This window comes from Chanodichthys erythropterus, chromosome 19 (genome assembly GCF_024489055.1).
Source record: "Chanodichthys erythropterus isolate Z2021 chromosome 19, ASM2448905v1, whole genome shotgun sequence".
NCBI classification, from domain to species: Eukaryota; Metazoa; Chordata; class Actinopteri; order Cypriniformes; family Xenocyprididae; genus Chanodichthys; species Chanodichthys erythropterus.
The window spans coordinates 3,999,760-4,024,656 of record NC_090239.1 but is presented as its reverse complement, the minus strand read 5'-3'; the positions used below and the strand labels follow the sequence as shown (position 1 = coordinate 4,024,656).

At 35.1% G+C, this 24,897-nt stretch overlaps 2 protein-coding genes across 2 annotated transcripts in view; one reads left to right on the top strand and one right to left on the bottom strand.

Annotated features, from left to right (window-relative positions):
• Positions 1-14,280, top strand: part of dpysl4 (dihydropyrimidinase like 4) — a 14,618-nt gene extending 338 nt beyond the window's left edge. The window contains exons 1-14 of the mRNA XM_067370238.1: positions 1-46; positions 4,280-4,368; positions 5,090-5,274; positions 8,316-8,480; positions 8,635-8,696; positions 8,813-8,893; positions 9,052-9,120; positions 9,887-10,007; positions 10,112-10,268; positions 10,949-11,090; positions 11,195-11,365; positions 11,583-11,762; positions 11,906-12,077; positions 13,170-14,280. The exon at positions 1-46 is cut by the window's left edge and continues 338 nt beyond it. Coding sequence (XP_067226339.1) covers positions 1-46; positions 4,280-4,368; positions 5,090-5,274; positions 8,316-8,480; positions 8,635-8,696; positions 8,813-8,893; positions 9,052-9,120; positions 9,887-10,007; positions 10,112-10,268; positions 10,949-11,090; positions 11,195-11,365; positions 11,583-11,762; positions 11,906-12,077; positions 13,170-13,261 — 1,732 coding nt within the window. The 3' untranslated portion in view covers positions 13,262-14,280. The remainder of the gene's footprint in view (positions 47-4,279; positions 4,369-5,089; positions 5,275-8,315; positions 8,481-8,634; positions 8,697-8,812; positions 8,894-9,051; positions 9,121-9,886; positions 10,008-10,111; positions 10,269-10,948; positions 11,091-11,194; positions 11,366-11,582; positions 11,763-11,905; positions 12,078-13,169) is intronic.
• A 1,378-nt stretch (positions 14,281-15,658) lies between these two features.
• On the bottom strand, positions 15,659-22,375 carry LOC137008044 (E3 ubiquitin-protein ligase TRIM39). The gene is made up of 6 exons (XM_067369836.1): positions 21,931-22,375; positions 21,032-21,127; positions 20,567-20,797; positions 20,393-20,415; positions 20,039-20,157; positions 15,659-17,166 (listed from the first exon to the last, which is right to left on the bottom strand). Exons 1-6 carry the CDS (start codon positions 22,342-22,344, stop codon positions 16,631-16,633), a joined length of 1,419 nt encoding a protein of 472 aa, XP_067225937.1. The 5' UTR covers positions 22,345-22,375; the 3' UTR covers positions 15,659-16,630.
• Between the last annotated feature and the right edge of the window lie 2,522 nt (positions 22,376-24,897).

Genomic DNA, 24,897 nt, shown 5'->3' with positions numbered 1-24,897 from the left:
TGTTTACCCCACCGGACCCAGTCGCGTGCATAACGGGCGACGAGAGGTAATCACATATACTTCAACTATCTCTGTTAATGTGTAGATCATGAAGCTCTCTCACTGCAGTTTTATATTAAAATTGGTAGCCATTTAATTCCAGTTTACATCATGTTTGTCTCAAAGCTTTTAAAAAAAACAAGTGAAACTTGTCATATTTAATACATAATGCACAAATAAGAAGATAATATAGGCTAAAATACAAATCAGACTCACTCAGATGCTTATTGTTAACAACAATAAGCATCTGAGTGAGTGATTTGTATATTAGCCTATATTATTATTATCTTATTAGTGCATTATGTATTAAATATGACAAGTTTCACTTGTTGATAGATAGATAGATAGATAGATAGATAGATAGATAGATAGATAGATAGATAGATAGATAGATAGATAGATAGATAGATAGATAGATAGATAGATAGATAGATAGATAGATAGATAGATAGATAGATAGATAGATAGATAGATAGATAGTCATGTCAAAAATAAAAAAAAATGTGATTTTTAAAAATGGAGTCTATTTATTTTAACCATTCGGCTTGCTTTCATGGATGATTATGAACTCTTTATTTGAAATATTTTTTTTTTTCTTTTCTTTTTTTTTTTTTTTTACTATAAGTTTGTATTGCTTTTTTGGAAGGTTAATAGGTAACAGAAGTACAACATTACATTAATAAAACCGGGTTACAGGTTTCTAAAGGCACATTTTGACCATGCATGAAATAAAATACAGCACAAAACAAAACACAAAATGGTTGTCTATTCATTTTGAGACTGAAATATTTTATTTCTAATGCAGTGGACAGATACATCAGTGGGCATGAAGTATTTTTTGTCTTCTTTATGATGTAATTTGTGCATCAATAAATTACATTTACCCTAATACTTTATCATAGTCATATCAGTTTATCAACGATTTTCCGAGATTGCAATCACACTTTTAAAACTTATTTATAATTTTTAAATACATGCATTTGAGTCTTTGACCTGTCCAAAGAGCAACATACTTTCTTATTAAACGAGTTCATTTGTGAAAGTCCAAAATATTTGATGTTTATGTATGTTCACTGGCCACTGAAGGTTCCGCCTCGCCCCTCAGAGTGCAGGATGGGGTGTGAATACTAAAGCAGCAGATGGTGAGCAGACACAGACAGAGGGTGGGGGGTCTGGAGGGCTTTTGTCTACTGTGACTATTGAACCCCGGTAATCTTAAACTAAATTACACCCCGAATACTGACATCCGTTCTCGCGCACCGTCGCTGCGCCTTTATTCTGACGTGAGCACAGATTCGATCATCATCACCATCATCGCTCGCGTCCTCGAGAATCAAAGCCGCTCCCAGACCGGTGCCATGTCTTTCCAAGGCAAGAAGAACAACCCTCGCGTGACGGTAAGAAATGTTAGCGATTAAAACCCGAGGTGAATGTTTGCTGGCTGCATAACGGAGAAATAGCGATGAGGAGGAGGAGGAGGATGGTAGTTTTATTGTGCAGTCATGGGTGAGCCGCCGCCGGCAACAACCTGCTGTCCTCGAAACACTGCTCGGAAAGCCGGTAAACATTTAAGAGCTGCACTAATGCGTTTAATGATGTGACAAATGCACTGTGCAGATGAAAACGCTGTGCAGGAGTCTGTGGTTCAGTGTTTAAGCTGCCATGGCGGAGGCTAATTCCGGTTTCTCGTGTCTATTGTGTCTCTCATTTATTCATGTCGGCTCATATCGGTACCGGTTGTTATGACTTTTTCGTGAATTGAAAATACGCATTTTTGGCTTTATATATTCAGTAATACAACCGCTGCTCCATTTCCGCACGTTGCGCAAAATGTCAGAATTACACGCACGTCGCGAGCGTTCAGATCTCTTCTCTCTGGCCTGTAGACGTGTGATTGGGGGCCCTGCCCATGAGCCCTGGCCCCTGCAAGCATTATGGAAACCTTTATTTTTTTTTTTTTTTTGGTGAATTTAAATCCTGTTTTACAGTTCTAATAACTATGTCATTATATGTCAGTGTAACTCATTTGACATGTTAAAATATGCTTGTTGCAGTAAAATATGCTTATAATAGCTAATAATAATAATACAAACAGCACAATGAAAGGCCACATAATGACTTCTAAACTGCCTCTCCAGCAATTGTGGTCAATAGTTACATAAAGACTTTACGCACGCAAGCACAAAACACCAAAACACACATTGAATTAAAAGTAACCGTTCTGAATACTATGTTATAAGATATAAAACTAGTAAAAATAATAATAAAAAAAAAAAATCTAAACAAATGTAATTTCCTTAATTCATTGCTTTTAAAATATTTTGCCATGAATGTGTACATATTGCCTTGTTAAACATTATAAAATATTCTCTGTGATTTATCTTTGCAACTTTTATTACATTATTTTACAGTAAAATTATATGTATTGTCATAAAATGATTCAGTTAACAGCTTTTCATTGTACACTCTAAAAATGCTGGGTTAAAAACAACCCAAGTTGGGTTGAAAATGGACAAACCCAGTGGTTGGGTTAAATGTTTGCCCAACCTGATGATTGTATTGCTTGCTTAATTATAAATATTCACGTTTTTATTATTATTGTTGCCTCTAGTAATTATGTGTCTGATTTTAAATTTTAATTACAGCAGTCAAACATTTAACCCAACCACTGGGCCAAAACAACCCAATTGCTGGGTTTGTCCATTTTCAACCCATCTTGGGTTGTTTTACATTAACATTAAAACAACATTCTTCACAGTGTGGAACAGTCAGTATGGTGTATTTTTTCTTTTTTAGGGGGAAGATTACAAAGGTACCCCAGGTACCCTATTATATTTATTTTTTTATAATTAAAAAAATTCATTTATATGATTTTGACCATGTCTGGTTCCAGTAACAAAAGTACTATTATAGTGCTATTAAGTTCTGTTATAGTGCATTCTTTACCAAATATAATGACTTTATATACAATAAAAGGGTTAATAAGCAAGAATTCATCCATGTGAACTGTAGGAGCGAGAAAACCAGGGAAAGAGGGCTGTTAACTTGGCCAAATTGGATCCAATTCCATTCCACACAATTTGGCATTGCAGCCTGACCGCTAGAGTCCCTCGTCTGACCCACATTCAAAGCACAATGAAACATATATACTCGGCATGACTTCTGAAAACATCTCGATTTGTTTTTTGTTTTAAATGTTGCAAATAACTGAGAATAACTGCATATTTATTCATCCTGTAATTCATAAAAGCCCTGTATATTCAATACTGTAACATGAAGGGTCGTCCTGGTGGTGCACACTACATCCTAGACCCCTCACTGTCTGTCTAGTCTCTCCTCAAGCAACGTTGTGGCCCAGAATCGGAAATACTCGGCAGGGATTTTGGCAGTGCCAGTGATGTGCCGCCCATGGAAGTGTCACATTGCATTAAAGTGAAGCTCTGTGGGTTGCACACCACTCTGGCACCCTGTCTGTTTAGACTTGCGCTGTGTGAGAGTTAGGTTTCTGCCATGAGTTGAGGTTGGCATTTTCTAACAGCGCCGTGAATGATGTTTCATGCCTCGGTGACCTAACATGCCCAGTTGCTTGGCATAGTTCCATGGCAGGGGTGAGTGAGCAGGCGTTGCTTGATCTGAATGTGGTGGTCTCCTGTAACTGGGCTTATGATTTGGACTCATTAGAAATGGTCCAAAAAGAAAAGTGTCAGTACCATTCCTCGCTATGCATTCATGCAAAACCACAGCAGTCATGCATGAATAATGGAGTAAACAGAAAAGTGTTGTTACAGATGAATGGAGTTGCCTGTCATCTTTCTTTTGTATTCTCTACTTCTGTCTGGCTTTTTCAGTGATATTATCTCTCTGATTAGCTCCTTAAAGAGCGTTGCGTATTCTGTATAGGAGGATTTGCATGCATTAAACCACTCTTTGTGCTCTAGTGCTTTGAAATCACTGTAAATCTACAACCAGAGCTCTCTGGAACTGGGTCAGCACAGTGTCAGTGAAATTCAAGTTAAATATAATGATGTTTTTGGTATCTTGACATTGAACTTCCATCACTAATTCTTGGTGTCTAATGTCAAACCTGTTAAAAAGTAAGAATATGTCCATATGCAAATGGCTTTAGTCTTAATTCTTTTATGTTCCATGGAAAGGTAAGTAAATGACATCAAAATGTTAATTTGTGGTGGAACGATCACTTTAAATTCAGTCATGTTTTATGTCTTCTTTTTCTCCACAGAGTGACAAACTCATCATTAAAGGTGGAAAAATCGTAAATGATGACCAGTCATTTTATGCTGATGTTTACATTGAAGATGGAACCATTAAGTAAGATTTCATTATTTTTAAAATCTGCATATGGTATATTGTATATACTTACACTGCTGTTCAAAAGTTTGGGATTGGTATTGGTTTTAAGAGATGTCTCTTATGCTCACCAAAGCTGCGTTTTTTTTTTTTTTTTTTTTTTTTTTTTTTTTTAAACAGTAATATTGTGAAATATTATAAAAATTAAAAATATCTGTTTTCTATTTGAATATATTTAGAAATGTAATTTATTCCTGTAATGCAAAGTTGAACTACAAAAGCTTTCTATTTCAAATAATTGCTGTTTGTTGAACTTTCTATTAAAAAATATGCAACTGTTTTCAACATTGATAATAATCAGAAATGTTTCTTGAGCAGCAAATCAGCATATTAGAATGATTTCTGAAGGATCATGTGACACTGAAGACTGGAGTAATGATTCTGAAAATTCAGCTTTGATCACAGGAATAAATTACATTTTTATAAAATATTCAAATAGAAAACAGTTATATGAAATTTTAATAATATTTCACAATATTACTGTTTTTTTTTTTTTTTTAATCAAATAAATGCAGCCTTGGTGAACATAAGAGACTTCCCAAACTTTTGAACAGCAGTGTATATTTGATTGCATTATGATTTATTTTACATTCAGTTCATTTAGCAGATGCTTTTATCCGAAGCCACTTACAAATGAGGAACATCACAAGAAATGTTTATTTTTTATTATTCTGACTGACAGGCAGATTGGCGAGAACCTCATCGTACCTTCTGGTGTGAAGACCGTGGATGCCTATGGGCACATTGTGATCCCAGGAGGCATCGATGTTAACACCTGTCTCCAGGCCCCTCACCTGGGCATGACCCCGGCAGACGACTTCTATCATGGCACCAGTGCTGCTCTGGCAGGAGGAACCACCATGATCAGTATGTCATTACATCAACATCTTAAATGTACACAGAAGAAGAGAGCAGAAGACTTACAGTAGTTATCATTAAACTCAGACTGGAAACAGTAAGCCATTACTGAGTACAGAAGGGAGGGTCTCTGCTGAAAAAAAAAAAAAATGTGTGTGTGTTGTACAGTATTAGGGCATAAGAGCTTGTCAAGTCTCATAAAATCAGTTAAATTGGGGTCACAGTGCTGTCACTGTCTGTTCTCTTCTCTTCTGCTCAGCTTTCCTTAGATAAGCCACTGTATTGTTATGAAGTCATTTAGGACAGAGAAATGTCTCCTTCATAGCATTTGAATTGTATTTAAAGGGATCAACCATAGTTAAATTCTGTAAACACTCACCCTCATTTCATCCCAAACCGTTCATCTTCAGAACTCAGCTGAAGATATTTTTAATGAAATCTGAGAGAAATGCATTCCCATTTATCCAAAACTCTGCTTAAAAAACACTGTAAAATAAATTAATAATCGTAAAATAAATGAATACAAATAATCCATGTAGTTACTCAGTTATAAGCAGCTCATAAAATATGCATAATTATATTATATTTTTAATTATAATATTATAATTATAAATAATATAATATAATTATATTTTTGCTGTATTATAGCATCTCAGACTGCTTTCATTGCTTAAAATATTGTCAACTAGCTATTTATGACCACAAGCATTTAAAGGGGCCATGACATGGATTTTTTTATTACTTTAATAAGCTCCTTGATGTTCACTTATAATGTTAATAAAGTTTTTGCACACAAAAACCAAATATATACGACTATCTTCAACCCTCATTCTAAACCTCTGTCAAAAATGATCTGCAGTCAAATGCTCCGAACAAACATATAATCCTCTGACGAGGTCCATGACAACAATCCGCATATTCCTGATATTTGATATATCCACTTATTCCTAATTTCTACAGAAATGAGCCGTTTAAACAGGATGCTTCAAATTAAACATTCCTTTACTCTTCCATTTGTCCTGTTGTCAACAGATTCAAATGCGTGGAGTACGTCAGAAACTGAACACGCATCTTTATACTGTACCCAGTGTAGACAGCATCAGTTATTATAATGGGTTGTATTTGCTTTTGACGTAACATGACTCTCGCATCCGGTCAGCTGTTAAGTGACTGAACATCAGTGGGTGGGGCCTATAATGTGATGATGTATAACAATTTGTCAATGTCTTGCTCTGGTGGCAGTCACATGCAGATGTATTTGCCTGTGTGACGTCACAAATCCCACAGTATCCAAACATGACTTTTTTGGCATCAACACTCTAAAAAATGCTGGGTTAAAAACAACCCAAGTTGGGTTATATATGGACAAACCCAGCAGGTTGGGTTAAAGGGCACCTATTATGCCCTCTTTCACAAGATGGAATATAGGTCTCTGGTCTGGTCAAGTTTCAGCTTAAAATACCCCACAAATTTGCCCCTATTTGGGGGTGAGCAAAAACATGCCTTTTACTATATTACTATATTGCTGGCTAAAAAAATAAATCCAAAATTGGTTTAAAAAATGGCTGGCTGAAAACAACCCAATGTCTGAGTTTGTCCATATTTAACCCAGCATTTTTTCGAGTGAACTTCACGTTATTTCTCTTAGTAGTATGGAAGGGTGATTAAATTATATATAGAAAGCGATCAAAGAACGCTCCCTTTACAATCGCTGGAGCTGTCAATCAAACAGCACAAGTTTATCAGTGACTGAGTTCTGGACTTTTATTCAACGAATCTCTTACATCACGTTTGCACTTTTAATTATGATTAGCATTCATTAGTGTTCAGAAATTGTTGCAATGACGAGATCGCTGCTTTCATGTGCTCAACAACATATCTGTGATTGGCTACAATGTTCATCACTGCAACCTTTCATGCTATGATTTAAATATAATGACATAGATTTAAGTGTAATGCTATAATCAACACTTTTCATGATTAGTTAACCTTGAGAGCGGTAATAGTAAAAACATGCTAAAGTGTACGAGAGAGTAATACTTATCGATTTCATTTTGCAAATATGTTAGCCAATCACAGCAGCGGGCGTTGAAGTCTCACAGCAGACACGCCCCTTAAAACAGAACGTTCAAATCAGACGGCTAAAATCAGGGCTTATTAAATTATGATCATTTTTTGATGTAAAAGCATACTAACACTTTAAAGGTGCCTTAGAACTTTTTTAAAAAATAGGTAATATGCAGTAAGTCTAAGGTGTCCCCTGAATGTGTCTGTGAAGTTTCAACTCAAAAAACCCCATAGATTTGTTTTAATTAATTTTTTTAGCTGCCTATTTTGGGGCATAATTAGAAATGAGCGGATTCAGGGTGTGTGGCCCTTTAAATCTGGTGCTCCACGCCCCAAGAGCTCGCGCTTGCCTTAAACAACATAAAAAAAAAAGTTCACACAGCTAATATAACCCTCAAAATGGATCTTTACAAAGTGTTCTTCATGCAGCATTTCTAATCGCGTAAGTTCAGTGTTTATTTTAATGTTTACATTTGATTCTGAATGAGTTTGATAGTGCTCCTTGGCTAACGGCTAATGCTACACTGTTGGAGAGATTTATAAAGAATGAAGTTGTGTTTATGAATTATACAGACTGCAAGTGTTTAAAAATGAAAATAACGACAGTCTTGTGAATACAGTAAGAAACGATGGTAACTTTAACCACATTTAACAGTACATTAGCAACATGCTAACGAAACATTTAGAAAGACAATTTACAAATATCACTAAAAATATCATGATATCATGGATCATGTCAGTTATTATCGCTCCATCTGCCATTTTTCGCTATTGTTCTTGCTTGCTTACCTAGTCTGATGATTCAGCTGTGCACAGATCCAGACGTTAATACTGGCTGCCCTTGTCTAATGCCTTTGATAATGTTGGGAACATGGGCTGGCATATGCAAATATTGTTGATTTCATGGTGACTTTAACACAGGAGTTTATTTCTCAGCATGTTTTTCATCAGTATGCTCTGCTCATCTTGCTCGCTTCCTTTAGTTGACCATGTTGTGCCTGAACCGGGTTCCAGTTTACTGGCAGCGTATGACCAGTGGAGGGATACGGCAGACAAGAGGTCGTGCTGCGATTACTCTCTGCACATCGACATCACTCGCTGGCATGATGGTCTGTTTGAGGAGCTGGAGTCTCTGGTCAAAGATAAAGGTGATGTGAGATTTCAGGTGTGACTTTGATATTTTTGCTTTCTGAGTTATTAGGCTTAGTTTTTGATTGTTTTACACAAATAAAAACACATTAAGCATTCGGCTCTAGAAAAATATATTACATTATAAAAACATAACTCTGTTTTTCATTTTAGGGGTCAACTCATTCCTCATCTTCATGGCTTATAAGGACAAGTACCAGAGCTCTGATACGCAGGTTTGTCGGTCATGTAATGTTTATAATCCAACTCTATAAACCAAGTCTTGCTGACCCAAACTTTTGAACAGAAATGTATGTTTATAGAAATGTATTTCCACTCTTTGCGTCTGTAGATCTATGAGATGTTTAGTGCCATGAGAGAACTGGGGGCCATTGCACAGGTTCATGCTGAAAACGGTGACATCATTGATGAGGTAACTACCATTAATTACCATTAATCTTGATGTCTTCAATTGTTAATGCATTTAATATGTCTTTTATAAAATATGTCAGTTTCTTTCCATCCAACCAACCAACCAACCGTATTTTCCTCCATACTTAGATGCATTGTTGATTTTGTTTGTAATCACAGGAACAGAAGAAGCTTTTGGATCTGGGAATCACTGGCCCAGAAGGACACGTACTGAGCCACCCAGAAGAGGTTAGTCTTATTAGTCACCATGAAATAAAAACTGATATAATATTGTGGTATTATAAATAATGTGGTATTATAAATGATTTATCTGTGAACATTAAGTTTATGTGAATCTTTTATCAAAATAACTTCCCCTCCCTCTTGCAGCGACATCTGTTCTCCTCTCTGACATGTTTACTGGCGCGAGGGCGGGACAACCTGTCACTGACATGAGACTGACCAATAGCAAACCACAACCATCTAATCATCCAATCATTTTCCAATGGACAAAATCAAGTCCTGCCGTAAATGTGTTGTTGTTTTACTGATATACTCGATTTATATACAGTCGATTTATATACAGTCGATTTAAAGTCAGCATGAAATGGAAGTTGAGTATTTCCCCCCCCTATTGTGACACATATCCAAGTGAAACGGCTTTTTGAACAAGAAAAAAAATGTAGGGCGGGACTTGATGTTGTCCACGGGGAATGATTGGATGGTTAGATGGTTGTGGTTCGCTATTGGTTCGATCTCATGTGAGTGACAGGTTGCCCCGCCCTCATGACAGTAAACACATCATCAGAGAAGAGATGTTGCTGCAAGAGGGAGGGGAAGTTATTATTAAAGATTATGAGGGCACATAAATTAAAAAAAAAAGATGTGCACAGATAAATTATTTATAATAAATACTGCAATATTCCATTAAAAATAATTGCCAATTTTGATTTTGTGTTGACTTTAATTCCTAATCTGCTCTACCATGTGCATTACTAATGCTGTTGTTCTGCAGGTGGAGACTGAGGCTGTGTATCGAGCCATCACCATTGCCAAACAGGCCAACTGCCCTCTCTACATCACCAAAGTGATGAGCAAACCTGCTGCTGATGTCATCGCCAAGGCCAGGAAAAAGGGTACGACTGTTGATAGAGCTGCTCTAAAACACTAATGGAAGCACAAAGAAAGCCATGAGGAGAGGCCGTAAATCATTGTGTCATGTGCTCCGATTCCTTTTCAGGCATGGTCATCTATGGGGAACCAATAGCAGCCAGCCTCGGCACAGACGGATCACACTACTGGAGCAAAAACTGGGCCAAAGCTGCTGCATTTGTCATGTCTCCTCCTCTCAGCCCGGACACGAGCACTCCGGATTACCTCAACTCACTGCTGTCCTGGTGAGCAGCAGAAATCATGCCAAATATCAGCCAGTGGAGCTGTTCAGTAACATTTTCAGCAAATAGTGTCTCCATTCACATCTATCTATCTATCTAATCCACCTCCCTCCCTCCATTCATTCATCCATCCATCCATCACCTCCATCCATCCATTCAACTCCCTCCCTCCATCCATCCATCCATCTATCCAACCATCCATCCAACCAACCACCTACCTACATCCACTTCCCTCCCTTCCCTCCATTTATCCACCTACATCCATCCATCCATCCATCAGCTCCCTCCTCCCTGCATCCATTCCTCCATCAATCCATCCACCTCCCTCCATCCATCCATCCATTCATCCACCTTCCTCCCTCCCTGCATCCATTCCTCCATCAATCCATCCACCTCCCTCCATCCATCCATTCATCCACCTTCCTCCCTCCCTGCATCCATTCATCCATCAATCCATCCAACTCCCTCCCTCCATCCAACTCCCTCCCTACATCCATCCATCTGTCCATCCATCCAGTATATATCCCAGCCGACTACTAATTTTTGTGTAGGTTGTAATCTTTTAGGTCAAGACACCAGTGCTTTGTAGTTAAATATTTAAATACTTAAATTAAATACTTTAGAAGGCATTACAATTGATTTTTTTTTTTTATTTGACAATTGCAATTCCTGAACTGTTTCAGTGGGGATCTTCAGGTCACAGGCAGTGCTCACTGCACCTTCACTACGGCACAGAAAGCTGTTGGAAAAGACGACTTCACCCTCATCCCAGAGGGGACCAACGGCATCGAGGAGCGTATGAGCATCGTCTGGGACAAAGCTGTGGTAGGTCTTCTTCATGTTTTAAATGAATAAAAAATAATACATTTAAAATGTTGAAAAATATTCTATACTTCAACACTACAAACAATGATGTTTTTGTCGCACAGGCCACAGGTAAAATGGACGAGAATGATTTTGTTGCAGTAACAAGCACAAACGCTGCAAAAATCTTCAACCTGTATCCTCGGAAAGGCCGGATCGCTGTTGGATCTGACGCCGACATTGTAATCTGGAACACCAAGGAGGCGAAAACTTTCTCTGCCAAATCTCACAACCTGGTATGAAAACTGAAAAAGAAAACCCAGTTAACAATGTTATTATGTATCTAACATAATTATACCTTTTCATCTATTGATTTAGAGTGGGAATTATTTTACAGTTGAATTCTGTCTGAACTGAAGAGAATTCTGTTAAATCCTTGTAATGTTCTTTTGGAATTTTGAGGATGTGAAATAAAACTCGTCTGTCCGTATTCTGAATTGTGTGTCATCGCAGACAGTGGAGGTGAATATCTTTGAGGGAATGGAGTGCCGAGGCTTTCCTGTAGTGGTCATCAGTCAGGGCAGGATCGTTCTCGAGGACGGGAAACTGAGTGTGACAGAAGGTTCAGGCCGTTTCATTGCTAGAAAAGCCTATCCCGACTATGTCTACAAGAGAATCAAGGCCCGAGGCAGGGTAAGAATGTCTGTTTGTGATTATGAATACTGACTCACTCATCCCAGGGGTCGAATAACAGATTTAACACCCTCACAGACTTTTAAAGTTTAAAAAGACTCACTTTAAGGTTGGCTTTCATAATCAAATCTTTTGTTTTGCAGATGGCTGATGCCCGTGGTGTTCCTAGAGGAAACTATGATGGCCCTGTCCATGATGTCATCAGTATGACTAAATCTGTACCACCCACTCCCACCACTAGGGGGCCCTCATGTCCAGGAAAGACCCCACTGGGACCGGCCAGAAATTTGCACCAATCTGGATTCACTTTATCTGGTAAGCACATTTGTTAATGGTTATATTGATTATATTAATAATTTATTCACTTTTTATATTCTTTGTTTATACTATATATATATATATATATATATATATATATATATATATATATATATATATATACACACACACACAGACACATATTATATTCATTACATTATTAAATAATTGTACTACTGTTCAAAAGTTATATGTACAGAACTATTGTAAAGTTTTGGTTAATTTTTTTTTTTTTTTTGCAATGATGCATTAAATTGATAAAGAGTGATATATAAAACAAAACAGTTATTTGAAATTTTATATTTTATTTTATTTATTTATATTTTATATATATATATATATATATATATATATATATATATATATATATATATATATATATATATATATATATATATATATATAAAAAATTCAAATAACTGTTTATATACATACATTTACAGTATGTATATATTGTACAGTGTATATAGATTTTTTATATATATAATAATTTATATATAAATCAGTTTTTAATGTTGTCGTGATAATGAAAAAGTATTGTGTACAAATGCAAAACAATTATTTGAAAATGTAATATTTCACAATATTATATTTTTTTACTTTTTTTTTTTAATAAATGCAGTCTTGCCGAGCATAAAACATTTCATGTTTTAAAAACATATAAAATAAATTTCATTTTCATATGATCTCAACATATTTTTTTTATTAATCATCCACAATGCTTCATGAGTTGTTCATTTCCATATAAAAGATGTCAAGTTCACAGTCATTGTTCCTTTGCATTGCAATGTATTGTAATATAATGAATCATCTTGGACCTTGGTTTGGTTCATGGCGTTGAACTTTTTATTGAAGATTTAAAAAAAAAAAAGTCTTTATGAAGAAAAAGAATGAAAAAATACTTCCAGAACAAACGCTGCTGAAAAAACCCTCTATGTATAATCTGAGAGTCTCTGTGACCTAAATCAAGTGGACATCATTTGGAGCTCATGCAGACGTGCTTTCATTAGTCATATCTGTGCATTGGATCCAAACTAAAACAAATACAGCAATAAGTTTCAACCTCCTTTTTTTCTCTTTTTCTCAAAGGCACTCAAATGGATGACCACATCCCCCGGCGTACGGCACAGAGGATCGTAGCACCTCCTGGAGGCCGTTCCAATATCACATCCCTCTCATGAACCTCGTCCACCAGGGGATCCAACAGCAACAGTTCCGCCTCCTTTGGCTTCCAGTTTTATATCACCTGTATCATGCAAATACTTAATCCAATAATCCATACACTTGCCATGACCCAATAGGCTATGCAGCAACTCAATATAGCTTACCATGAATTCATACTCACTATGTAATCTGCCGCCTCCTCTGGTCAGACTCACTCATAACGTAGCATGCTCCTCGATCAGAGTCACCCAGAATCCATTCTGCTTTAGCGTAGCATTGATGGCGTAAACACGGCTAGTGATTGTTGTGCGTTTGTGAACCACTGAATGGATCTCATTCTAGTGCTGCCTTTGAACCAGTGCTTTCCTCCTGCGACGAGACGTTTAAAGGGCAAGTGTTTTCTGCACCAGTACTTGCAAAAATGACATACTTCACCTTTAAGAGGCTGTGCTCTGTCATTGTGCTTTAAAAAAAATCAAGAACTACCTACTGATGGTCTTAATGCTAAGATATTAAAAAAAGAAACCGTTATCGTTGTTTGTCGATGTCGTATCTGAGAATAGAGCAAAAAATGGATTGTAGACGTCTGCTTCTAACTGCCTTTACGATTTACAGTTAGTTTTGAAAAGTAAGGTGTCATCGAGCTGAGACTCATCACATGGATACAGCAATCAATGCATTTTTTGTATGTTTCTAAGACAACATTTGGTGCTCTCAATCTATAGATCAAACACATGCCAATGTGTTACTGTGAGGAACAGTCACTTTTTGAACCCAGATGAAAGTTTTTAATTCTTTTGAGTTTTATATTCCTCTAATGCAACAGTCTTTTGTAGTCGTAACCAGTATTTGCTGGGATTCTCCATGTTAGATGTACTGTAATTTTGGTGAGATATTTCAGAGCTGAAGGTGAAGGTCAGTGAAGCTGAGAGAAAGCGATCAGTGGATTGTCTTTTCTACCTTCTTGTGTTCATTCTGTAAATATTTTTTTGTTTTGTTTTTCATTTTTGTGCATGGTTTGCATGTCCTCAATAAAACAATGGCTATAGAAAATTGCATTTTGTGATCATTTCACAACAGTGCTTCTGTAATTTTGTTTCAAAGTATGGTTTAGTCATCATGGACACATTCCAGGTTGTCATTTTAATTCCATGTTTATATTAAGGTCAGCAAGATTTATTTTTATTTTTTTAAATAATACTTTTTTTCAGCAAGCAAAATGCATTAAATTGATCAAGTGACTAAAGATCTTTGTTAATATTTATAAATTCTTTGCAATCCCAAAAATTGTAATATTTCACAATATTACTGTTTTTATTGTATTCTACGGTAAACTTCTATAAAAGTAAATGGTCAACCACAGCAAATATAATTTTTGTTTCCATTTGTTTCAACATGGAAAAAGAAAAATCTGTTTTTGTATTCTCATAACTTTTCAAAAGAAAAATATAGATTGATTACCACACTCAAAACACAGAAAGGTCAAATTTACAGAAACTGTAATTTTCACTTTCTATTAAAAAAAAAAAAAAAAAAAAAAAGGTAGACAAGAGACCATTAAAATGGGATCTATAATGCCTCCTTTCACAAGTTGTAATATAAGTCTCTGGTGTCTCCAGAATGTGTCTGTGAAGTTTCAGCTCAAAATCCCCCACAGATCATTTATTATAGCTTGTCAAATTTGCCTCTATTTGGGTGTGAGCAAAAACGCGCCATTTTTGTGTGTGTCCCTTTAAATGCAAATGAGCTGCTGCTCCCAACTGCTTCCAGAAGAGGGCGGAGCTTTAACAGCTCAACAACAACAAAGCTGGAGAATCTCACGCAGCCAAAATGAGGATTGTCAGTAACAGTGTTCAGCCTTACATTGTTCAAACCGGAGTCGGCACTGATGGAGAGACTCAGGAAGAAGTTACAACTTTTAGAATGAAACTGGACGTTTCTGAATATAAAGAAATGTCTAGATTTATGTAGTTGCTGTGGAGTTGATTCAACTCGTCCACTAGCATGTGCCGTCATGTTAATCTTTTGTGCAAATCCAGCGTTAAATTGACGGCTTGTGTACACACTAGTAATGCTTAAAAGGTACACTATGTAACGGCATTCTAGCGGTTAAAAACAAACATGTATTTAGTGGAAGAACACAGTTTTGACTCTTTTGAGGTTCTCCTTTCTGCATGCATGTCTCGCATCACTATATCAGCTCTAATAAAGTTTGCAAAGTCATGATCACACAAGGTTAAAGACGCTTCTGCGTGCTAAAGCTCAGGCGAGGGGGAGCGAGTGTCTGCTTTCTCCAGAAACACGTGTCATCCGCTGGGGTTGATGAGGCTGGACAGGTGGAGATGTCATCAGAGCTTTATTGAGAGCGCTGTTAGCACAAAGACACATGAACAACAAGCATTTGAGGCTTAAACTCTACGTTATATTTTCAGTTGCATCAACTGTAACAGTTTTGAATTTTCTCAAACTTTATACTAATTAGTAGTTTATACAGAAGATACACTACCATTCAAAAGGTTGGGGTCAGTATAATTTTTTTTTTTTTAAAGAAATTAATACTTTTATTTAGCAAGGATGCATTAAAGTGATCAAAATTGACAGTAAAGACTTTTACATTTAAAAAAAAAAACCTGTGCCATGGACTCCACAAAAAAAAAAAAAAAAAAAAATCAGTACAACTGTTTTCAACATTGATAATAATCATAAATGTTTCTAGAGCAGCAGATCATCATATTAGAATGATTTCTGAAGGATCATGTGACACTGAAGACTGGAGTAATGATGCTGAAAATTCAGCTTTGATCACAGAAATAAAGTGAAATTGAAAGCATATTCAAATAGAAAACATTTATTTTAAATTGTAGTAATGTTTCAGAATTAATGCATTTTTGATCAGCCTTACTGAGCATGAGATTCTACTTTTAAAAACATTTCAAAAGTTTGGCGGCGGTAAGATTTTTAAAAAGGAATGTACTTTAAGCCAAAGTGACTTTCTTATAATGAAAAAACAAACAATAAAAAAAAAAATTTAAATAACATTATTTAGTAATTTGATTGAAAAAAACTTTTGCAACTGTACTGTCACTATTGATCAATTTAATGCATCCTTGCTAAATAGTATCAACAAAAAATGTTGACCCTATATATATATAGTAGTCAACATTTGAAGTGGATCAAAACTTTTCATCAAAGTTGTCCTAAAACCTTCTTCTTAGGACAACTTAGGTCAAATGTTGACTACTGTATAACATTTCAAACAGTATAACATTTATATATTATATATACACACACACAAACACACACACACAACCATTAAAAAAAAAAAAAAAACCTTAAGTCATTCTTGTGCTAGTTCAGTCCTGTGATCTAATGCTGAGATGCTTCAGTTACTCCGTGTACACAGACACCTTCTCTGCTAAAATATGCAGTGGTTGTCTTTTACATGTATTGGAGAAATACGGAAACATCTTTTCCGTAAACTTGTGCTTAAACTTGTATAGCAGTGAGTTGTCGCCGGCATCCGAGAACATCACTCTGCCGCCCTCCCAGTCGAGCTGAACTCGTATCTTCTGAGGTTTCTTCTTCAGTGTCAGAGGAGCGTTGGTGGCCGTCCGCACGCGATACTCTCCTCCGTACAGGCAGATGATCCACATGCCGCGGTCGGGGCTCGGGGGAAACCACTCTTTCCGCTGGACGCTTTCTTTAACCACTCCCAGTGCCCATTCGCTGCAGTCTCCCACCTCCACGTCCCAGCTGTGGCGACCAGAGCTGAAACCCTCGGAGCCCAGGACACACTCGTAGAAGCAGAAGCGCTCGGGGTTGTCCGGGACCTGTTGGTCTTCTTCGCTGTAGCGGATGGTGGTGAGGTCATCAGACAGAGTGACGCAGACGTCTGCGGTGTTGGGATCAAGGATCACAGGAGCTGATGGTTTGAGAGGTATTCAGAGTTTAGTGATTAAACTAGTTATTCATAAACAAAAATGTCATTTAAAAGCTATTTTCTGAGTTTGTGAAATAATCAGTACTGGTTAAAACATAAAATCTCTGTCACATTTTTTTAAGGGAGACTTTTATTTTATATTATAAATTACAGATTTATTCACTTTTTACACCTAAAGAATGAGTAAAGACTTATGTCTGATGACTTCTTGTAGTTTTGTAACCAAGTTGATATGCTTGATATATTTAAATATTTAACCAAATAAATTTGACTTTTATTTTGTATATTACAGATTTACCTGCCCTTAAAAAATGGGTAAAGACTGTTCTGATGACTTCTTGTAGTTCTGTAACAGAAAGATCTATTTATCCAAATAAATTCATCATTATTTTTATTTAGTTTTTTTTTTTTTATTGTAAATTACAGATTTACTCTTTACACCTAAAGAATGAGTAAAGACTTAAGTCTGATGGCTTCTTGTAGTTCTGTAACCAAGTATGATAAGTATGATATGCTTGTAATATCTAAATATTTAACCAAATAAATTTGACTTTTATTTTATTTTGTATCATAGATTTACCCTAAAGAGTAGAGACCATTCTGATGATTTCTTGTAGTTCTGTAACCATGTTCATATTGTAATAGCTAAATATTTATCCAACGAAATTTGAATTATTTTATATCATATATTACATTGACCTGCCCCTAAAGAGTGAGTAAAGACCATGACTTCTGATGACTTCTTGTAGTTCTGTAATGAAAAGATCTAAATACCAAAGAAATTTTACTTTGAGTTCATTATTTTTATTTTTATTATTTTAAAAATAATATTTTATTATTTTTTAAAATAACCGCTCCCTAAACAGTGTGTAAAGACTGATGACTTCTTGTAGTTCTGTAACAAAGATTTCGAAAACGTACTGCTCCAGTTGATACGCTTGTAATATCTAAATATTTAACTGAAGAAACAAGACTTTTTTTCTTTATTTTTTGTTTTTTTGTTTTATTATAGATTTACCTTCCGCTAAAGAAAGCAAAGACTTTTCTCATGACATCTTGTAGTTCTGTTACCAAGTTGACATTCTTGTAATATCTAAATATTGTCTTTTGTTTGATTTGACTTTGAGTTCTTTATTTTTATTTTATTTTATATCATAAATTACAGATTTATCCACCCTTAAAGAGTGAGTAAAAAAGTAAAGATTTAAACAAGTCTGATGACTTCTTGTAGTTCTGTAACAAAGATTTTGAAAAGTTTTCAGAAAATGTACTGCTCCAGTTGATACGCTTGTAATATCTAAATATTAAACTGAAGAAACTAGATTTTTGAGTTTTTTTCTTTATTTTTATTTTATTTTATTTTTTAATCATAAATTATAGATTTACCTTCCGCTAAAGAAAGTAAAGTCTTTTCTGATGACATCTTGTAGTTCTGTACCGAAGTTGATATGATTGTAATATCTAAATATTTAACCAAATAAATTTGACTTTTATTTTATTTTGTATCATATATTAGATTAACCTGCCCCTAAAGAGTGAGTAAAGACGTTCTGATGACTTCTTGTAGTTCTGTAACAGAAAGATCTAAATATTTATCCAAAGAAATTTGACTTTGAGTTAATTATTTTTATTTTAATTATTTTAAAAATAATATTTTATTATTTTTTAAAATAACCACTCCCTAAACAGTGTGTAAAAACTGATGACTTCTTGTAGTTCTGTAACAAAGATTTTGAAAATGTACTGCTCCAGTTGATACACTTGTAATATCTAAATATTTAACTGAAGAAACAAGACTTTTTTTCTTTATTTTTATTTTGTTTTTTAATCATAAATTATAGATTTATCTTCCGCTAAAGAAAGTAAAGACTTTTCTGATGACATCTTGTAGTTCTGTAACCAAGTTGATATGCTTGTAATATCTAAATATTTAACCAAATAAATTTGACTTTTACTTTATTTTGTATCATATATTAGATTTACCTAAATCTAAATATTTAACTGAAGAAACTAGACTTTTGAGTTTTTCTTTATTTTAATTTTATTTTTTAATCATAAATTATAGATTTACCTTCCGCTAAAGAAAGTAAAGACTTTTGTCATTAAATTTCGAGAAAAAAGTCTAGATAAAACGTAGAGAATAAAGTCATTACAAGAAAAAAGTTGTTAAATTACGAGAACAAATTTGTTAAATTATAAGAAAAAACTCATTAAATTTCGAGAAAATTTGAGATAAAATGTTGAGAATAAAGTCATAATTTATTTATTCTCAACATTTTATCTCGACTTTTTTCTTGAAATTTAATGAGTTTTTTTCTCGTAATTTAACGAGTTTATTCTCAACATTTTATCTCGAAATTTAACATTTTTCTCATAATTTACCGAATTTGTTCTCGTAATTTAACGACTTTTTTCTCGTAATTTAGTGACTTTATTTGCAACATTTTATCTCGACTTTGTTCTCGAAATTTAACAAGCTTTTTTCTCATAATTTAACTAGTTTTTTTCTCGTAATTTAATGAGTTTATTCTCAACATTTTATTTTGACTATTTTCTCGGTTTTATTTTTTTATTATTGCTTGGCCCTAATCCTCGTCCGTACTTTTGAGTTTTTTGTTTATTTTTATTTTCTTTTTTAATCATAAATTATAGATTTACCTTCCGCTAAAGAAAGTTTTCTGATGACATCTTGTAGTTCTGTAACCAAGTTGATATGCTTGTAATATCTAAATATTTAGATATTTATCTAAATATTTAACCAAAGAAACTAGGCTTTTGAGTTTTTTTGTTTGTTTGTTTGTTTGTTTTACTTTCCATGTTGTTAATTGTGAGAGATGTGCCCGTTTGCTCTTACTGTACGTGACAGCTGACTGCATCTTCTCCCACACTCTGAACTTGAGCGAGCCGATGTGTTTGGCCACATCAATCAAAGCTCCTGAGATATCTCCTGGATCCTGCACAGTGCAGTTCATCCTGTGACAGAAAGAGAGAGAAGCTTCATCAAAGTAACTGCAGAGGTTCATTATAAATTGAAAATGAGCCTCATTCAACAAACTCAAATTAATATTTAATGTTGATTTGCTCTTGTTTGTTAAGCTGCTAAACTGATCAACGTGTCTGGGCTAATTTTGCAATAATAATGAGCAGTAGAACTGTAGATTTATGCTGTGTAACATATATATATATATATATATATATTTACAATTACCGTTCTGATGCCTTCTTGTAGTTCTGTAACAGAAAGATCAGTTTTTAGAAAATGTGCTTCTCCAGTTTTTCTTAAACAGATGCATGTTATATTTAACTTTTTAACAAAATACATATTTCGTTTCTTTTAATACTATTCAAATAAAAGTAAATATTCTTGATATGTTTTCCCTACCTTCAAGAATACCATATTGTCTGCACTCATGGCCTCTTCTGTTGAACTAATGGCTTCTCTTAATGTCATGATCTCATCTGTTAGTCTGTCCAGCTTCTCCTTCATGTTCTGGCTCTTCTGCTCCTCTTCCTCACTCAGAGCTCTCAGCATGGAGATCTCCTCATCATGCAGGAACTGATGGAGCATTTCAAAGTTCTCCTTTATCAGACGCACTGTGGTCTGTGTCTGTCTCTGTCCGGAGGGTGGAGAGACTTTCAGAAAATATTGCCGCCTTAATGTGTTTGTATTTACTGAGTTTTGTGCAAAATGTGTAAAAATTTAGTTAGTGAATTATTAAATAACTAATCACCATCAATAGTATGTTAGATCTTAGAGTCTTAGAGTCCTACCTCTGTTAAAACATGCAAAAGCCCCAAAACAGCCTGAATATCCTGTTAAACTTGGCTTGCATTGATTATTTGTTACCCTGATGTGTTCTGAAGTTTCCTGGCAGGTTTGCTTGGCTGTGTTTAATGTCTCCAGTTTCTCCTGTAGAGGTCTAAGAGCTGCTCTCAACTCCCTCTGTGAAGAAAGTGAATTATTGTCAGTTCTTGCAGTTCATCTGAAACTATTTGCAAGCATTGTGCTATAACAGAACTAGAACTACAACAGGATTCAAACCTACAATCTAGTTTAAGCCTCGTCTGTGAAACCGGAGGCAAATTTCTAATTTTTGTTTATTTTAAAGGGACAGTTCACCCAAAAATGAAAATGACCCTATGATTTATTCACCCTCAAGCCATCCTAGGTGTATATGACTATCTTCTCTCAGATGAACACAATCCAAATATCCTGGCTCTACCAAGCTTTATAATGGTAGTGAATGGGGGGCATGTTTTGAAGCCCCCCAAAAATGCATCCATCCATTATAAATATAATCCATATGGCTCCAGGGGGTTAATAAAGGCCTTCTGAAGCAAAGCGATGGGTTTTTGTAAGAAAAATACCCATATTTAAAACTTTATTATGTACAATAACTAGCTTCTCTTAAATATATCTCTGATTGTGTTTGTCTGAAAGAAGATAGTCATATACACCTAAGACGGCTTGAAGGTGAGTAAAATCAAGGGATCATTTTAATTTTTGGGTGAAGTACTAAAATAATAAACTAAGACTAAAAACTAAAACTTAAAAGCTATATAGATAAATTAACATTAACATCAAATAAACATCTGCCCAAAAACCTTAAAATGGCTAAATATCAGCCAATTATAGGTCAATCACTACTAGAATCATGATGCAGTCGATTAAGAAATCGAAGAAGAAACAAACCCCTTGATAATAGCTCAAATGATAAAGTACGTATTTATGCACCTGTTTCTCACCTTACACTCTTCTGTGGCCACTTCTATGGTGCTGCACTCATGATCTTCGTGTTCCTCGCCCTGACACTGATCACAGATCAGTTCTTCGTCCTCCATACAGTACTGAGTCAGTCTCTCTCTGTGCTGTCTGCACAAATCTCCATCCTCTGCCGTCTCTGTGCCCTCCATGGCGTTTCCCACCCGGCGCGGCTGCCCTTCAAACAGTGAGTCGAGCAGCCCCTTCAGCACACTGTCCAACAGCTCACGGCCGTAGCACTCCGTACAGCCCGGCTGGTCCTGCCCGAGCTCCTGCTGACACAACTCAAGGCAAGCCTGGCACAGACTGTGTCCGCAGGGCAACAGGAGCGACCCTTCACCCTGGCAGCCTGGGCACAAGGAGTTGCTGGAGGGTGAAGATGGTTGATCGTCTGACATTGTGATGGTCTGTTAGTTTTGTGGATGTTGTTGTCTTCTAAATGTCCTTCTCCTCTCAACGTCTGGTCTGCAGCTCTCTGGTTGTTGCACAATCACTGCTGTGCGTATCAAAGGAAATCCCCGTTTGGATAGCTGGTGGTCTATTTATAAGGGAGTTATTTTGAAGCACGCTCCCTTAGCTGTTTATATGCAATCGTGTCTGTGTGGAGAGTTTCGCTTAGTGCAGATCATTGGGCAAGAGTCTGTTGCTGAGTCACTAATGTGTGTGTGTGTCTCTCCGGCATTAAAATGTAAAGTGATCCCACTTTCCTCAAGTGATTCAACACAAGTCAAAACCAAATCACTTTCATCTGCACCAATGCAAAAATTGACTATTATACCTTTATATTATATCTATCTACACACACACATATATACATACATATACACACACATATATATATATATATATATGGTAAGATTATATATATATATATATATGGTAAGATTATATATATATATATATATATATGGTAAGATTATATATATATATATATATATATGGTAAGATTATATATATATATATATATATGGTAAGATTATATATATATATATATATATGGTAAGATTATATATATATATATATATGGTAAGATTATATATATATATATATATTTTAAGATTATATATATATATATATATGGTAAGATTATATATATATATATATATATATATATGGTTAGATTATATATATATATATATATAAGGTGAGAAACAGGTGCATAAATACGTACTTTATCATTTGAGCTATTGTCAAGGGGTTTGTTTCTATATATATATATATACAAAGAAAGAGAGATTTTGTACCTTGTTGCTTAAGATTTACTTGTTCAATTGCTTCTTATATTACTAAATAAGGTTGATGAATCAATAACTCCAACAAAAATGCATAAATTTTTCAATGTTTCCCATATTTTCATTATTTTTCTATAAAGAAAATCAAAGGACAAATGGTTAAATATGGTTCTACATGTCTCCTAATCCGCGTATAACCATATATAACCATTATAATCACTAAATGCATGGTCATTCCAGGAAGATAAATTCCAAAATTTTACTGTAGCAATCATAAATACAGCTAATAAACTCTCTCAAGAATTAAAAACAAACACTGAGGTGTGTTTTACCCTATACTTTATTTGCGTTTCATGTCAAGGGGTGAAAACCTGCCTACAGTAAGCAACTGAAGGAAATATACACAGCAATTCAGTCTACACACTCTGAAGAACCAACTGTACACACAATCTCATCACCATTACATCTTTCCATTAGAGCCATTTAGATGGAGTGTTTTCCCCAGTAACTGTTAAAAATGCAGATTCAATGCAAAATAAAATACAAAAAACAACAGTGACAGTCTTCAAAACACATGACCTCCTGCAGAAGCTCCTCAATAACAATTAGAAAATTCAGTGAGAAATTTGAGATGCAAATTTTCAGTTTTCAACAAGTGCGTTTTTCAATTGAGATGGTAACATTTTAAAGTGCTTTTATAAGTTTAAATTCGTTCAACAAGACAACCGTTAGACAAATGATCAAACAATGAAAAAAAAAAAAAAAAAAAATCAGGACTGTAGAGTGCGGTTTTCATTTCCTCTCCCATCGCTTTTCTTCAGTACTGCGAAACTTGCACTACACCAGATTCATATTGCACACAAAAGGTCTTAAAACGTTGTCTTCAATATTCCCCATGCTACTACAGTACTACAGTAACATTCACAGGACACCTAGTAGGATTTGGATCCAATTTATATGGAAAAACAGGAAAATGGAAACAAAGTATACTGGAATCTACATACACTTCTCATAAGAAGAAAAAAAAAGACATTAGTAGACTTAAAAAAGTTCAACAAAAGAAAATGAACAGCAAAATCCCTAATCTACAATAAAACATAAAATAAATAAAACAATATTATCTAGTTGCAAGTGCAACAAATTGAAAACATGACCTAAAATGATTAAATAAACCCCGCCCACCATTAAATAGGCCCCACCCATTAACACTAGTCAATGAAAGGCAGTAATGTTGTGCTGAATGAAAAGCATCGGAACCGTACAAACTGTGGAAAGCCAATCAGCAGGTCTAATTAAGCAAATGCAAAATCACAAGGCAACCAAAACCACAGCAGACAATAATGCAAGATCATATTTTGGTTGTATGAGCCAGAACTAAACGCTGTGTGGGTTCCCCTGGGTTGTTTGCAATGCTCAAATCACGGAAGATTCGATCATTTCTAAAATGCATAACTTCAAAATGTGGACCCTATAATGAACTAAACCATACCAAAAACAATGAAAAAATCAAATAAAAGGGTAAAAACAGGAGTGTAGGTATATTGTGATTCCAATGGCTGTTTGACCACTGCACAAACCTCACTGCCCAAAAACAACAAAATGACACTATACAAACGGTTTTAAGCATAAAACAAACTAGAAAATGACATTACTGTATTGTTTTTACAGGGAGTTTATTAACAAGGAACAGTTCACCAAAAAAAAAAAAAAAAAAAAAAA